We start from the raw sequence: 18121 nt of genomic DNA, 5'->3' as shown, positions 1-18121 counted from the left end.
AATTATAGGCTCAATGTCCTTTATTTATGGCTAGAAACCAATTATCAGTGAGTACATCCCATGTTCCTCTTTTTGGGTCTGGCTTACCTCACTCAGGATAGTGTTTTCTATTTCCATCCATTTGCATGCAAAATTCAAGAAGTCACTGTTTTTTACTGCTGAGTAGTACTCTAATACGTATATATTCCATACTTTGTTCATCCATTCTTCCATTGAAGGGCATCTAGGTTGTTTCCAGGTTCTGGCTATTACAAACAATGCTGCTATGAACATAGTTGAGTATATACTTTTGTTGTATGATAGGGCATCTCTTGGGTATATTTCCAAGAGTGGTATTTGTTTGTTTTCTTAATCAAATGGGTGAATGTGTCTCACCCAAATTGTAAAGATTTGACCTTAGAAACTCTCTAATAGAGCACCTTAAAAGCTTCTGGCTTTGTTTGTTTTTAATGAAGTTTTAAAATCTTATTATTTAATCTGGTATATTTATTTGAGATTAAGGAATAATGGTAAAAAATGATGCCTGGAGATTAGATTTGGCTCAAAATAGTTCAAGCAAACAAGAAACAGGAAATCAAGTTCCACCTCAAACAAAAGCATCCTAGTGAATAACATGACAATCACAAACAAATTTATATAATATTGTTACTTGGTACCAAATAGATTTTTTAGCACTTATATATTTATAAAATTAATTTTGGCTTTTAAATTTATCTATTTAATGTGCTATAGAACTACAGCATAGACACAGGAGTAGGTGGGTGGGTGGATGGATGGATAGATGGATAGATGGCTTAATTTTTCCAAAAGTGAAATATTTGTATATCTAAGCTGGTCCTTGTTTTGGAATGTGAGTTTGTGGAACTAATGAAATGTTGACTATGCTTATTATGTAAGCCAACCTACTAGCTGTCTTTATGTCGTAGGTCAGGTCATTTGTTTTTAGTTCACTCAGTGTGCACACTGCATTGACAAGCACTTAGATGCATTCATTTGACAAGTGTGGAGATGGAAAAGAGGACTTCACAGCCAGGGGGTCTTCAGTCTATTCCAGTTCAGTTAGTAACAGAGTCAAGGTAAGACTTCAGAGAAGAAAGAAGCGCTCCTTCAGAGGCCTGGGAGAAGAGTGTTCACAGAACAAACCCCAGCAGGTTTGAGAGATGAGTGGATTGGTGTGAGGGAAGGAAAAAGGTTTATAGCTTTTACTTTTTGTATTCTTTTACTTCTGCAAATGGTGTGCCACCTTGGGAGGCAGCTGAGGTTGGCTGAGATTCTCCTTCTCAGATAGACCAGAACTGGCACAGGCGTTCTATTCCAGCTGAGCCCTAGAGGCTGGCAAGCAACATCAACAAGAATGCTCTGGCAGCTGGTTAAAGATGAGCAAAAGAACTGGTGCTCAAGACTGTTGTGAGCCCCCAACCAGACTTGCAGGTGCCATCAAAGTAAAGGAGATTTGTCCTCCATTCCTCATCACCAGCTATGTTTGTCCTTGAGAAACTGGTCATAGCAGTCTTATGTGTGGCAGCTACCTCTATGAGAGAACCGACAGAATGGACTGGCACAGGTGATTGGGGACCTCGGTGCCTGGGACCAGCTGTCCACACTCCCTGGATCTACTCCTCACATGTACCTAACTTAAAGAATAAGTGAAAAGAGTGGGTGAGGGATATAGTACTCTGGCTTCAATACACAGCTTTAACAACTGTGAAGCATTAGCAACATATCCAGTTTAAACTGGTTGTTTTTTACTAACCTCTGGGATTCTTTTAGCTGGGTATTGCCATGTCACTCTTTCACCACAGAAATGTCCCTCTGTCAACAAAGGCCAGTTACCAGCTTCCAAAAAAAGCGTCCAAAAAGACCTCATAGTGACAGGCTTCCTAGAAACAAACAAAAAAAAAAAAAGGAAAAAAGAGACAAAAATATATATTGTTGGCTGTTATCACTTAGTAACTGGGTCTACAGGGTTGTCATATTGAACTTTACAGAGATTGTATTGCTTTTTACTATCTTTCCCTATCTACTTTTAATTTTATCAGTTACTGCTTGTACTGTCATCTCTGGTTCTTAAGAAAAGAATAAAGAGAAGAAACACAATGCAGGAGCTTGTTGAGAGAAGTGGGGAAGGGTAACCCCACAAAGGATGCTGGCGCAATAGATCAACTAGGTGGAAGAAGTAGACTCTTACCTCAGATCTAAAGACCATATTTAGGAGTTAGATGCTTGTAGAAATTTTGGAGATATTTCCTTGGACAAAGAGTGGTTCTCATCACTAAAGAAAAGGCTTGTCCACACAGTCATTCAAACCTCTTCTCTCAGAAACTTGAAGAAAATGAAGATTAACTTGTCAAAAACATCACATCGAATGATGTTCTTTCTAAGTCCTCAGTGTTTGTTTATAAATCAATTTAAAAAATACTAGCTCTCCTTTTAAAAGTCAGGAAAGAAAGGAACAGGCTTAAGAAATAGGACTTATTACCTAAGATATAGTCAAGTAAACATGACAAAAAATATTCATCCTCCATGCTAATCAGAAGGGTGAAAAATAAAAGTGAAATGGAAGTAAGTTTAAACCTGACTACCGTGCTTAGTCCCGGTGAGGCAGCGTGAGCCTCTGCCCTGTCCGTTAAACTTGCACAGACATCCTCACTTACATTCCTCTGCCTGCTGAGTACCTTGGTACTGTGTCTGTAAGCCATAGTTAGCTCTGGAATCTGCATCAGAAATCATATATCCAAATGCAAGTGTGTAACTCCATGATAGAGAGCAGCAAAATGGGCATAAGGAATACACTGAAAATGGTGAGAGGGTGTGATTCCTAAGACGATTTAAGGATGTAGGAAAGTGGTATCAGATAATGTCAGTATAAAAAGAGAAAGCATTATATTTACAGTCATTCTAGTTTCATTAGAAAAGAAACTATAAGTGCTTACATGTCCGATACCCTAAAATGTTAAATAATTTTCAAAACATACTAATTCTTTTATCATATTCTTCATTTTCTCAAATTTACATTCTAAATGTACATGAACTTTAAAGTCTTTTATTCATTCATTCATTCATTCATTTTTGGGGGCTGGGGGAGTGATTCTGGGGATTGGACCTGAATCTCAGGCATACTAGGCAAGCACTACCACTGAGCTGCACCCCTGCCCCAGCCTCATCTTAGCTTCATAATCAGGGAACAGGGCACAAAATGCATATTTTGAAGAGAAAGTCTATTGCATTGAGGTGGAGTGGGCACATCTGACTTGAAGTTGTTTTTGCTGTGACTTTGAGTTCTTAATTTTGGCAGCACCTCCCTCAACTTTGCCATGAGATCTGACTTTCTGTTCCTCTCTTTTCCAGCTAACTGCCTGTATCCATGGCTCAGCAGCCATGCTCTACCCCATGTACTGGCAACACGTGTACATACCGGTGCTGCCCCCACACCTGCTGGATTACTGCTGGTAAGGCTGCCCAGAACCCTGTCTTCCCCTTTCTTCTCCATGAATGACCTGTAAATGTAAAGGCTTTAGCCTGTAACTGCAGCAGGTAACACTAAGTTAAAAAATAGTCTAAATGTTACTGGGTTTGGAGCACTTAACAGCAAAGTGCTTTATGACATGACTTTCTGAAGGGATCAAGAGAGTAGCTGTTATTTTTAGCACTTCTCACTGTAGCACCAAGCACCAAGAAATTGTATATTTTTTCCCACTAAGACACATTGGAAACTGGTAACAGGAACTATTGGGATCTTCAAGATCCCTTGAGTTTCAGCAATACCCTGGCATGTCCCAGCCGACTTGCTTTTAAATATAATTTAGGCCTTCTAAATTTGTTTTCCCTCTTTTTCCTTTTTGCAGACCTTCTTGTACTTCTTTTTATTAATTTCTTTGTTTTATTTTACTGTTTTCTTTTTTGAGACAGGATTTTACTATATATCCTAAGCCAGCCTCAAGCTCACAACAGTCTTCCTGCCTCAGCTTCCTGAGTGCTAGGATTATCAATGTGCACCCAGTCATGTAATCCGCTGATCTCTTCCAGGAATTGACTGTTGGGTATGTGTTAGTGGAGGAAAGGAAAGAAGCCTTGTATCCACACATCATTGGTTTGAGACTCTCCTTCTCTATCTGCAAGTTGAAGTTGTTCAGACAGAATTCTGTTTCTGAGATGACATACCATACAGGGTTGGATGGCTTGTGTGAGGCGCAATACCTGCAAAAGCACCCTCACTGCCTCCAGGAGTGTGCTGAAGATGGTGCTCTTTTTGATATCTTGGATCTGTTTTCCTTATGAGTGATTTCTCTCTGGTGTAGTGTATTAAGAAGCGTTGTCTTGAACAGTTCATATTAGTTGATGTTGATAAGGGCTCATAGTACCCTTGGCATCTGCCAGAAATTGGAGCTTCAAGAGAAAGGCTTTATTTGGGGGACCACAACCCTTCTTAGGATCGGATACTTTGACTTTGAGATTGGCTATTGATTCAGGATGATGGAGGTCAGTCAACCATGATGTTTGGGGTTTTTTTTTTGTTTGTTTATTTGTTTGTTTTTCAATCCTCTCTGAAAAGGCTCACCTTGTGTACTAGAAGCTTAGAAGCTTAGAGGTATTATGGTCACCCAAATTTGGATGTTTTAGGTTCAGCTTCTTCCCAAGAAGCCACATGTCTAAGAGCACAGTGCTGAATGAGCTGCCTCTTTCTCTGTATTTTGATCTTTCTGGTCCTGATGGGTTTTCTCAGTCATACTTTCTCTCAGTTCTGCACTAGATGTATAAATTTTAGAAGAGTAAATTCTAGAAGACTGTAGATTGTTGTCCCCCTCGGTTTTTGTTGTTGTTGTTTTGTTTTGTATTTCAAGACAGGGTTTTTCTGTGTAGCCTTGGCTATCCTGGAACTCACTCTGTAGAGCAGGTTGACACAGGCTGGCCCTGAACTCACAGAGAGATCCACCTGCGTCTGCCTCCTGAGTGCTGGGATTAAAGGATGGACATATTGCTTCCCTTTTTTTGTGGGGATGGAGTGTGTGGGTTGGAGACAAGGTTTCTCTCTTTTGCCTTGGCTGTCCTAGAATGCACTCTATAGACCAACTGACTTGGAAGTGGGATTAAAGGTGTGCTCCATCACCTTCACCCTGGAATTTTTTATTATTATTAAAAATTTCCACCTCCTCCCTGCCTCCCGTTTCCCTCCACCTCCACCCACTCCCCTCTCGCTCCCTCTCCAGTCCAAAGAGCAGTCAGGGTGCTCTGCCCTGTGGGAAGTCCAAGGTCCTCCCCACTCCATTCAGGTCTAGGAAGGTGAGCATCCAAACAGGCTAGGCTCCCACAAAGCCAGTACATGCATAGGATCAAAACCCCATGCCATTGTCCTTGGCTTCTCAGCAGCCCTCATTGTCCACCATGTTCAGAGAGTCCGGTTTTATCCCATCCCTTTTCAGTCCCAGTCCAGCTGGCCTTGGTGAGCTCCCATTAGATCGGCCCCACCGTCACAGTGGGTGGGCGCACCCCTCGTGGTCCTGACTTCCTTGCTCATGTTTTCCCTCCTTCTGCTCCTCATTTGGACCTTGGGAGCTCAGTCCATTGCTCCAATGTGGGTCTCTGTCTCTATCTCCATCCATCACCAGATGAAGGTTCTATGGTGATATGCAAGATATTCATCAGTATGGCTATAGGATCGGGCCATTTCAGGCTCCCTCTCCTCAGCTGCCCAAGGAACTAGCTGGGGGCATCTCCCTGGACCCCCGGGAACCCTTCTAGAGTCAAGTCTCTTGCCAACCCTAAAATGACTCCCTTAATTAAGATATATACTTTCCTGCTCCCATATCCACCCTTCCTTTATCCCAACTTTCCCATTCCCCCAAGCTCTCCCCATTCTCACTTGTCTCTCCCCATCTCCCCTTTCCCCCATTCCAACCCACCCCCAAGTTCCCAATTTTTGCCAGGCAATCTTGTCTACTTCCAATATCCAGGAGGATAACTATATGTTTTTCTTTGGGTTCACCTTATTTAGCTTCTCTAGGATCACCAATTATAGGCTCAATGCCCTTTATTTATGGCTAGAAACCAATTATCAGTGAGTACATCCCATGTTCCTCTTTTTGGGTCTGGCTTACCTCACTCAGGATAGTGTTTCATATTTCCATGCATTTGCATCCAAAATTCAACATGTCATTGTTTTTTACCGCCGAGTAGTACTCTAATATGTATGTATTCCACACTTTCTTCATCCATTCTTCCATTGAAGGGCATCTAGGTTGTTTCCAGGTCCTGGCTATTACAAATAATACTGCTATGAACATAGTTGAACAAATGCTTTTGTCATATGATAGGGCATCTTTTGGGTATATTCCCAAGAATGGTATTGCTGGATCTTCGGGTAGGTTGATCCCAATTTTCCTGAGAAACCACCACACTGATTTCCAAAGGGGTTGCACAAGTTTACATTCCCACCAGCAATGGATGAGTGTACCCCTTTCTCCACAACCTCTCCAGCAAAGGCTATCATTGGTGTTTTTTATTTTAGCCATTCTGACAGATGTAAGAAGGTATCTCAAAATTGTTTTGATTTGCATTTCCCTGATCGCTAAGGAGGTTGAGCATGACCTTAAGTGTCTTTTGGCCATTTGAATTTCTTCTGTTGAGAATTCTCTGTTCAGTTCAGTGCCCCATTTTTTAATTGGGTTAATTAGCATTTTTAGACTTTAGACTTTAAAGTCTAGTTTCTTGAGTTCTTTATATATTTTAGAGATCAGACCTTGGTCTGTTGCAGGGTTGGTGAAGATCTTCTCCCAGTCAGTAGGTTGCCTTTTTGTCTTAGTGACAGTGTTCTTTGCTTTACAGAAGCTTCTCAGTTTCAGGAGGTCCCATTTATTCAATGTTGCCCTTAATGTCTGTGCTTCTGGGGTAATACATAGGAAGTGGTCTCCTGTGCCCATGTGTTGTAGAGTACTTCCCACTTTCTCTGGAATCTTTTAAAAAATATTATTTATTTATTATTTGTGTATGAATATTTGGCTGAATATATGCTAGTGCCCAGGCCAGAAAAAGAGGGTGTTGGATCCTCTGAGACTGGAGTTACAGATAGTTGTGAGCCACCATGTAGGTACTGAGTAATTAAGCACAGGTCCTTTGCAAGGGCAGCCAGTGCTCTACTGCTGAACCATCTCTCCAGCACCTTGTAGAGTATTTCTTGGTTGATCAGGAACTGTGCCCACATTGTGCTGCCATGTCTTTTTACACTTTGCTGTATTCTGGAAGTTGTTCCTTGTTAAAAATGCCTTCCAGATACTCTGGGTCTAGATTTCATTTTGATCCCTTGGAGAACAGGTAGGAGGGTTTGTATGTTTTTAAATAGAGAAGAATTGAGGTATGAAGCCTTTGTAATAGATTTACCTTATTTGGGGCCCCTGCTTTCTTCAGGAGTGTTTTTAGACCCCAACACTCCTTCAGCATCCTCTTCTGTCCAAATTCTGTGTCTCCTGTCCCCTGGGAAACCATGAGTGTTGTGCTCTCTCCATCAGCCACTACTCCTGCCATTCCCAGGTCAAGGTGAAGGTCACAGGCTCATGTCCCTACAGCTGTGTCATGGTGCCTCTGTGTTCTTTGGTTCCTTACACAGCATCTAGGAACCTGTCTCACTGCCCTGTCACTGCTGTCTGCTTATCTACAAGTCTGTGTCCCATCTATTTAGACATTCTCAACTTCGTTCTACCCCTATCATTGCCATTTCTGTGCCTTTGGAAGCCACACTGTAGCCCCTCACACTCACACTGGTATTGTTTGTCATCTGTACAGAGGTGACCTTCCTCCCTCAAAAAAAAAAAAAAAAAAAAAAAAACCCTTTGATTAGCATAGAGAGGGTTGAGCTAAGATGACTCACCTAGTCCTTATCTCAAGTCCATCACTGCCTGGCTACACAGCTTAGAGAATGTAGATTTGCTTCTAGGAATCTCTGCCCTTATCTGAAGAGGGCCTCCTCCAATCCTTCTTAAACACAGGGTGACTCTTGACACTATGCAACCATTTGAAAGCCCTTTCATTGCCCCTTTCTCCTTTTTACTTTTCATTCTCTCTGTTTTGATTACAGCTTCCTCCTAACCTCATTGTAGCTTCCTCTCTATCCTTCCTGTTTATTAACCCTGCCAAATTTGCTTGCCTTCCTGCTTGCACTGGACCTTCATGGAGTTCTCCATGTGATGAATAAATATGCAATATTGCAGACACAACACCTAGTCAAGGCCTAGATGTCATTCAGTCTCAATCAAGAGGCACTTAGATGGTGGGGTGTTGAAGATAAATATGAGAAGAGGTACCCCAGCATCTTCCTATCTGCTCCTTCTCTAACAGATACTTCTGGGGAATACTAAGGGCCATTGCATGTGGGACCTGCTAGAAAATGGTGCAGCCCATTCTCAGCTCTCCCTACTCCTTTACTCTCAGCTCTTTCTACACTCATCATGGTCAGGCCAAAGGTGATGCTTCTTGCTCAGGTGAAGTCTGGTGAGGAGGGGCAGATAGCCTGCCTGAATCCCAAGGCCTGTTACTCTTGAGCCATCCTCTGTCTTTTCTTTTCCTGCCCTGGAGGAAGGAGGAACAGTCTATCCAAAACTGGCATCTGCACCTGGGCTGGGGCTCTGCCTCCTGAGACTTGTCTGGGTACATTGGGCTTTTCTTCTCCCCTTCCCCCTCATTTTCCACTCTCTACAAAGGTCTGCAGGCCCTGGCTCCTCAAGCAGACCTTTGCCTCTTTGTCATTCTTTTTTGAGCTTCTAAACCACTCATTCTTAGTTTTTCCAATGACAACTATATCAGTGGAAAGAACGTGTTTGTCATCTGGTAGTATTTGTTGTCATTGTTTAGATGGAAGATTGTAGAATTGAACAGAAGATCAAAGAGAAAAGTACAGGGAAGCTAGAAGGAAAGCTAAAGCATGAGACCCATGGGAAAGGGGAAGGAGAGAGAAGAGGGAAGGTTGGGGAAGTTAGGAGATAGCCTCACAGAGTGACCCCCAGCACAGTTAGCATGGAGAACCCCTCTTTCATGTATAACAGACAGCCTCACAGGCACAAGCCTCTTCCAGACATATGACCTTTCCCTCTGACTTCCACATGGAGAGAGACGCATTACCCATCGCATGTGCTCGCACACACACACACACACACACACACACACACACTTCAGTGAAACTCAGAGTGTTTTCAAAGGCAGCTTAGAATCCCACATGGAGCTGGTTACAGTACTTAATACTGTGTTTCGATAAGAGTGCATGGGCTTTGAAGTTCAGGGATGGCAGCACTCAGAGAACTGACAGAGCCCCCTTGCCAAAAAGTTCAGCTTTAGAATTTCATTATTTAGAAAGTTCTGTTGCTAAATTATTAGCTGTTTTAAAACTATAAGCTTGTGTGTAGTAGCACACATCTATGTAATCCTAGTCCTTACAAGTCTAAAACAGAAGCTTTACTTCAAATTCAAGGCTAGCTTGGGCTACATATCAAGTACCAAGTCCCCCATGGGTTGTATAGCAATACCCTCAAACACACACACACACACACACTATCCAGCAGCTTATAATTCAAAATCACAGAGAGTAAAATGTCTCTGTGATAGCAGTGGTTAAGTCTGCTAGGCCCCAGTCACTGGACCACCTCTTACCTCTGTGACCTCATCCCATCCTCCCAATAGCCCTACATAGCCCTACAGAGCAGGTTTTATCAGCACCACTTCGTGGGTCAGGAAACCAAAGCCCCAAAGGGTTTAGTAGCTTGTCTCAGATTCACACTGTGTTTTATGTGATTCTGGTCTCATGGTCATAAACAAGAACTATATGTACATACACACATCCTAACATTCAGATCTGGAAACATCAAAATATTTAACAATGACTTGTGATGGAGAAGAGACTACTTCAGCTTGCTTTTAGTACAGTTTTTATTATTTCTATAATGAAATAAAACTTTTATTATTGAATGCTTTCTTTTGAAAAAAAAACAAATAAAAATAAGTTATTTATCATAGCCAGTTGTTCATTGTAACCACTGTCTCTCCAGGTGTTCATTGTGACCACTGTCTCTCCAGTTGTTCATTGTAACCACTGTTTCTCCAGTTGTTCATTGTAACCACTGTCTCTCCAGTTGTTCATTGTAACCACTGTCTCTCCTGTTTTGTTTGCGCAGTGTTTGTTTTGTTCTCTTCCTTCTGATTTTCACTGAAGGCTGTCCAAGGTCCTCTTTCCAATGTCTTCTCTCATATCATCATTCAAGAATTGTGTCATAGTCTGCTGAGCCACAGGCATGTTAGCAGTTCAGACTTGGAATAGAAGACTTATCAAGGAAGGGTCCTGAGTCTGCCATCCCAAACTCACAGTTGAGCTCTGCATTCATTTTCTGATGCCTGACCAGCTTTGTGATGAGCCCGAGCTCCACCCCCCACCCCAACCGTGTTTGTACAATGTGTCTTTCTCCTAGTGTTTGGTTTTCACAAAGAACTTTATGACATCTGACCAAGGATGGTTTCATGCCAGTGGGGAGTGGCATCTGCTTGTAACCATAAGATATAAGTGTGATGAAATGAAAAGACCACAGGAGAAGAAGGCAGGCCTTCCAGTCAAGGCTTAACTTGATCATTTTAGTCTGATGTAACTGTTCTGGCCCGAAAGTAAAAATGTCATGAAAATTGAGTCAGTGTTAATTACTCTAGTCTATTGAGATCCTTGACTTGAAAGTCACCAAGTTGAGTTGAATCCTTGGTGGCTGGAGCCAGCAGGGATAACTAGCATTTTAAGCAAAGGGCTGGGAGCCCACAACATGTAAATCTGAGGGAGGTTTGTTCTTCTGCAGATGATTTAAATGTCAAGTACATCCCCTTGCAGGGGATACACAAGTGGAATCTGAAAACTATTATCTCCTGTAGAAATGAACTCTCAATTTGCTCACCACACAGGAAGGGCGGATTCTAGTCATTTTCACTGCCAGCAGGTGCCCTTTCTATGCATAATAGACTTCACAAGTGTAATTAACACATGAGGACCACTGCTGCCAGTTTTTCTTCAGGTATATGCTGCTAGGATTTTTCAGGACAACAGTGCTGGCCACATAAGCCTGTCACATGGCATTTGAAGATGAGATGTTCATTGACCTCTGGACAAAGACATGTTAAATGGGGCTGAACCTAACCCCTGCTGTGAGCATCACAGGTCATGCTCCGTGGGCTCCTGGGACCCCAGAAGCTATATGCAGGCTTTAGTTGAACAGAAGCTAGAAGAACAGAGCTGTAGTTTGCATGCAGTTAATAATTTAAAGGATGAGCACCCTGCAATTATGTGGAAGAGTCTAATTGTACATGCACAAATACAACAACCAATTATCTGAGTTAACTTTAATTAGAACTATAATCACAAATTTTAATTATCTAAATGAGTCAGTTTAGTACAAATGGGTTCCCTTAAATATTTTCCAAATTAATTTTGTTCTGTCCCTTCATGTTGACAGAGGGTAGTAAAGTAGAGAGTACTTAGGATTTGAGCTTCCACAGATCTGGATTCAAATCTCAGTCTTCTTTTATTTAACCTCTGATGTACACTGTCTTTTTTCTGGAAAATGGGTACAGTTTACCTATTTTAAGGAATGACTGTGTAAATTCCAAGTACAATTATCAGGTATGACAGAGGGGCCACTTAGAGTGATTGCTCTTGTCACCATCACACAGGATATGAGTTTTAGTTTCTGGAAGGTCTAGTTGACATCAAATATTTCTCTTGCTTTTGCTGCCTCAAGAGACAAACTTTATAACTCATTTTCTCTTTTACCAATGAGATTGTTTTTATTTTGACTTTTGTATTTAACTTGAGTTATTGTATGGTTGTTTTCATTTGCAGCTGTGGCATAAGAATGAAAAGAAAAGAAACAAAAGCAGATGGCAGAGAAAACGAAAGGAGTAAGACATTTCCAGCCCTTATGAATATTTAAAAACATGTGCTGCTGGTTACTTTAGATCTGTGCCATTCCTTTGACTTTGAACATGAAAATGAGAATGTTGCCTACCTTAGCTGATAGCATTTCTGAGTTTGGCCCACCCTGGAAAGCCTTCCATTTGGGAACAGAAGGATTAACTTGCAGGTGAGGGTCAGTACTGCCTTTCGTATTAGCACTCACCATTTATGGAAAATGTGTGTGGTGAGTCCTTTCTAAACACCACTGTAGGATTTCAAAATTGAGCTATAATTTATTGACTCTTTCATATATGGGAGGAAATTGAAGTTCAGAGAGGTTAAGACTGAACTACTGTCACTTATGTAAGAAATTATAGAGACTTCACTTGAAAGACAAGACCTTCTGGTGTCAAAGCTTTCCTTACTAGTGTCTTCAAGTGTCAGAGAATGAGCTGTAGTTATTACCAAGATTTGTGAAAAAGTCCATCTAATCTTGTTGACATTTTGCTTATTATAGGTGTTGTGTTGTTATTTAATTATATGTTTGCTCAACAATATTTGTAGAGTACTTAATAAGTAGTAAGCACCATGCAGCTTGGATTCCTGTAAAAACCATATGGGACTGCCCATAGGCTCTGCTTGTCCTTCCTTCCTCCTTCAGAAATATTCTGGAATAAGTGCCACAAACCGGCCCTAAGATGTTTGGCATCTTCTAGGCACTTGTTCACATACTTTGGTGATAAAATATTTTCAAGGCGTATTAAAAACAAGTTCATTTTTCCCATACCAAAGGACAGCCAAGTCAAGGGCCAAGTTGCTAGTGTTTTCTAAGCCTATGATTGAACTAAAAAGGCAAATGGAGCCTGTGTGGGTCAAACAAGTTGCATCCGAGTTTTTGAAATGCATCATATTTCCTGATATTCTAGAGTTCATTCTTTGTCCCAGAGCAGTGGTGCACAGATTGTCTATGAGAGATGTTGGCTAGGAAAGGCTACCTATCTGGACTGCATGTGGGGTTCTGAGTCAACCCCACCTGTGAATCGATTCCATCCAGGAAACTTAGAAGCAGTACATCTGACCACACAGTCTGTGTGGGTGACAGGCCAGCAGCCTGGATACAGTAAAGTAATACCCAGCAAGTCATGGATGCCATGAAATTTCACAGAGGATGAATCAGTAGCAACTAAGTGGGATAATTCATAGTCTTGTTATCAGAGAAAATAAAAATGGAGTGTGGGGCTTGACTTTGACTTGGCTTCCCTATTTACTACAGTCTTTGAAAAGACTCTCTTACTCAGAGGGAGTAGTCATTACTGATAACATTAAGGTTCTCCTCCCTAAACAGTAGATTTTGACTTTGTGTAAGTCAAAACTGTCTAATTTGATGCCAGTATTGTTGGTGTGTGTGTGTTTTGTCTGAGTTTTCTGTCCTTCCCAGTTCCCGCAGTCATTATGTCCCAAAGAAATCACACAGAGGTCTACATTAGTTATAAACTGATAGACCTAGTAGCTCAGGCTTCTTATTAACTCTTATAACTTATACTTGCCCATTATACTTGTCTGTGTTAGCCACGTGGCACCGTACCTTATTTGGCGAAGCAGTCACATTTTGCTTCTTCTGTGGCTGGGTCACGACTGCAGGCTAGAACTTCCTTCTTCCCAGAATTCTCCTGTTCTTATTGACCCACCTCTACTTCCTGTTTGGTTGTCCCGTCTATACTTCCTGCTTGGCTACTGGCCAACAGCATTTTATACAATTGACAGGGTATAAACTATTGTCCCATAGCACTTCCCCCCCCTTTTTTTTTAAGGAATCTAATATCCTTTGTTTAGCTTTTCTCTTGACCATTATCCATAACAACTTGTAAACAACATTCTAAACAAAGGAAAATATCCATAGTCCATTTTTTTGGGAATGTAGGTGTAGTTTTCCAGGCTACTTCCTGCTGGCTGGGGGCGCTCATAATCTTTTGGGGACCTAAAAAAATTAGAATTATGATCAAGTCCTGACTGTAGTATCCTGTGAGGCTTGATCATCTCAGGCAGCAGTCTTGAATCTGTTCTGAATGTAGAACTCAGACATCTGGGCCATCCGTTCCTACCAGAGATTTCTCAGGTGGTCTTCCTTGATCAAACCTGATTTTTTTAAACCCAGAATGAATCTACAACCTCTCATTTCTTGTGGAAACAAAAACAAAACCTCTTCTCCAAAGTAATATACCTTTTGACTTCAACTTTGAAGTCAAGGTATTTTCAAAATACCTATCTTGGATTAATTCAGCAGCATTTATAATCAAATATCTTTTAGCATCTATTGCTTCTTCCTCAGCATTCAAACAATTCAAAGAGAACATAATGACATACAGTATCCAGACTCTGTGTATTTTTCATCTTTATGTGGCTTTATTTTAATCTCTATTTATTTTATTTATTTTTAATTTAATTTAATAATTTTGGCTTTTTGAGACAGGGTTTCTCCGTGTATATTTGGCTGTCCTGGAACTCACAGAGATCTGCCTGCCTTTGCCTCCCAAGTGCTAGGAATAAAGGTGTGTACTACCACAGCTTGAACTCACAGGTCTGTCTGCCTCTGCCTTCCAAGTGTTGGGATTAAAGATGTGTGCCACCACACCTAACTACTATCTTTTTTTTTTCCTTTAAAGGACTTTAACCTTTGTCTTTTCTCTCCCAAGCCTGCGTATATTTTTTAAACACACTGTAAAACATTTAGAGGTTTTCTTTGTCTTTGAATCTATCTTTACTATATATCTCTCTTTATTCTGACCACATACATCTTTAATTTATTAAGCAATATGGCTAAGATTAAAGCCATGACTTTGATGGTTGGATCCAGCTCATTCCTTAGCTTTCTGAGATTCCAGCCTCATGGCGGAGGTACTGTCCAGAGCCATGTCTATTGCCACAACCCTATGGAGTTTCAAGGTCCCTGCCACCACCAAAAACCATGCGGTCAGCTTTTCATCAGCACCATTTAAGTGTTTTGTAAAAGAGCTGCAAGGTTTTGCAGCTAAAGCTGAGTCAGGAAGCCTCTCTTAAATAAGAACACTTGCCTGTAGCAAGTAGCGCCCACTCAAGAAAATGCTACTATTAAGAATCCATGTTCAACTGTATTCTTTTTAATCTAGAATAACTCCCCAAGCTCTCTCAGCCTTTTAAGTAGATTTGGTCAGCCCCACGTTGGCACACCATTCTGTTTGTCCAGCTCATTTAAAAAATGTAATGTATAATTAAGAAATATAGGTTCATAGATAATCATCTATAATAGTCAAGTTTGTAGTCATGTTACTTAGGTTTTCTAGATATATAGAGATGTATTTCAATTAGTTAGGTATTCTTCAAATCTTTCAGAGACCTTCAAAATATGGCATGTAAGTGTTTTAAAAATTTAGGACTTTTCCTGACAGTGAGACACATCTGCTCCTGGCAGCACCATTCTACTTCAAAAGAATGATGGGCATTGAAGAGGTTCCTTATGGAGTTGGTTAGCCATTTGGGCAAGAAACTGCTCTTGCCTAGACTGCTTCTTTGGACATGCAGGACCCTCAGAGAAATGACTGCTGAACTTGCCTAAAGATGAGATGATCCTTCAGGGTTCTTGCTTCATGGAAGAGTCTGCTAGACACTCTGCAGGATACAGAAGAAAGTGACGGAACTGTCTTTGAAATTTCCTGCTTCATGGAAAAGTCTGCTGGATAACTATGTACTTATAGGCTGAAGATGGATGCCCTAATGGTACAGAAGAACTTTGAGGAACTGTCCAGCCAGCGAGATGTCTCTGTCAATTCTAGAGTTTTGGAAATTGCTTACAATGCACTTCCAGTTTACATAGGTAATATATCCTTCTGGAGTCTTTGATGGAGTTGAAGAATTTATAGTTTTCCTTAGTTATGATAAAAGATAAAGTAGATACAAATATTGTAGCTGTTATTCTTGCTTGATAACTTTTATTATATGTAATTTTAGTATGTTAAAAATTAAAGCCTTCCTTTTTGTTTAAACAGAAAAGGGGAAATGGTATGGGAAGTCCTTCTGTCTATATGCATCTTTCATTGGTTAATGAATAAAGAAACTGCCTTGGTCTGATAGGGCAGAACTTAGGTAGGTGGAGAAGACAGAACTGAATTCTGGAAGGAAGAAAGCACAGTCATAGAGAGATGCCATGGATCCACCAGAGACAGATACTGGGAATTTTATTTGGTAAGCCACTGCCATGTGGTGATACACAGATTAATAGAAAAGGGTTAAACTAAGATGTAAAAATTAGCCTATAAGAAACTAGAATTAATGGGCCAAGCAGTGATTTAATTAATACAGTCTCTTTGTGGTTATTTCGGGGCTAAGCTAGCCAGGTGGCTAGTTAGAACAAGTGGGCCCTCCTCCTACGTGTGTGTGTGTGTGTGTGTGTGTGTGTGTGTGTGTGTGTGTGTGTGAAGGAGGCGGGAGAGGGAGCAGGGAAAGGAGCTTCTCCAACAAAATCCAGTTGAAATTTATTGCACCTAACTAGGATGGAAGTAGAATAGATGGGCAGGTTTGCCTAAAATTCTCTTTCATGTGCCCAGTTCGTGGCTGTTATAGATTGTATTAAAGAATTTTAACACATACACAGAAGCTATGTGCTTCCTTGATGCATTAAGTACTCATAAGTGCTTACTGTGTACTTGTCACCAGGCATAGGAAGATGCATCCTAGCAAGAGAGGGGGATTGGAGCTTTGTGGTTGTTTATTTGTTTGTCTTAAGGTAAAAAGTGGCAAGGGACTTAGAGGAGGGTCTAGTCCTCAGAGAAGGCATCAAATGTGAAGAATCCACAAAGGAATGATGATGTGTGAGGAGAAGATGGGAATTTCAGATTCAGGCAAATGAAAGAATTTGGGTATATATTGGGCTTGATGGTCAGGTCATCTGTACTTGTGACCGGACACTAAAAAGAAATCCCACACTAGCTCAGTATTGAGGAATAGATAGTTATTTATTTAGGGCTAAACTCACAAATCAGAATCCTTTAGTTGAATCACACGATCCAAAACAAGCAGCCGGCAGAAAGGAGCAAGGGGAAGGAGAAAAAAAGGACAAAACGAGATTTTTTTTTTACCGCATATATAGTATAAGAGGCTACACCTCAGTAGGCGGGTACTTCCGAGCTGCAGGTCTTTGTACAGCACCTCCCCCTTTTGTTTAAATAATAGAGTTTTAAGACTAATACAAAATTATAAACAATAAGAACAAATATCCTATTTAACTAGCTTAAGTCTTGTATAATAAATAACTTGGCCAAGTCATGAGAGGAAGTAACTACAATTATCTAGTCTCTGACCCCTCGAAGATCGGAGAAGGGAAATAATATTACTTGAGTAAGTAGGAAGTACAATCAAGCAACTTCTAAAACATGTAACAAATGACAGCGACAACTGGCTACCTGGGCAATCACCCAAAGTCTCATTTGCAACATTGAAGCAACCAACTTTTGGCTAAGGCCTAGAGTAACTGCCAGACCATTTTTAAAGGCAAGAAGTTTTTCAAAACTGTCTTACCCTGTCTTGGCAAGATTTGACAGTCCTGTTTATCCATTTCCAGATACTATATATCTTGTCACTGGTTGAGGCATGGGCATTTCTTTGCCCAAAGGCCAGTTTTTGCCAAGAAGAAAACAAGCTCCAAGTGGAATATCTTTGGTGCTCAACGTTCTCTTTGGAATAGATCAGTGCTGCCAGGAGCAATTGTGTCTCACGTTAATAGAACTCTTAAGTTCTGTTAACACACACAGGCACACACAAAAGTGTGCTAGTTGAACAAAGGGAAACTATATATTTCTAAATAAATTCTCAACAAAGATTTGACTGAACTTGCTCCTGAGATCTGAATAAGTAGCCTGAGTGGGAAAGAAGTCAAGACTGTAATTAAAGTCCTGAGTCCAAACTGTGGTAATAACTGAGTGTGCTTAAGTGAGCCCCATTTCCTTCACCTCAAAGTCATTGCCTGCAATGGAGATAAATATATCTTCCTGTTCTGCATGAAGAATCTGCATGAAGTGCCAAGTGGGCAAAAAGAAGTTAAGGCGGTGGTGGCGCACGCCTTTAATCCCAGAACTCGGGAGGCAGAGGCAGGCGGATCTCTGGGAGTTCGAGGCCAGGCTGGTCTACAAGAGCTAGTTCCAGGACAGGCACCAAACCTACAGAGAAACCCTGTCTCGAGAA

At 41.0% G+C, this 18121-nt stretch overlaps 1 protein-coding gene across 12 annotated transcripts in view; it reads left to right on the top strand.

Moving 5' to 3' along the window:
* Dennd1a (DENN domain containing 1A) overlaps positions 1 to 18121 on the top strand; it is a 552823-nt gene that overhangs the window by 325991 nt on the left and 208711 nt on the right. For all 12 annotated transcript variants that reach the window (XM_050124870.1, XM_050124871.1, XM_050124877.1 and 9 more), the window contains one exon: positions 3349 to 3449. In XM_050124870.1, coding sequence (XP_049980827.1) covers positions 3349 to 3449 — 101 coding nt within the window. The remainder of the gene's footprint in view (positions 1 to 3348; positions 3450 to 18121) is intronic.

The sequence above is a fragment of the Alexandromys fortis genome, unplaced genomic scaffold (genome assembly GCF_014885135.2).
Source record: "Alexandromys fortis isolate MF-2015 unplaced genomic scaffold, M_Fortis_MF-2015_v1.1 scaffold_228, whole genome shotgun sequence".
Classification (NCBI taxonomy): domain Eukaryota; kingdom Metazoa; phylum Chordata; class Mammalia; order Rodentia; family Cricetidae; genus Alexandromys; species Alexandromys fortis.
Note: the sequence above shows the minus strand (reverse complement) of the source record. Positions and strands in the feature narration are given on the sequence as shown.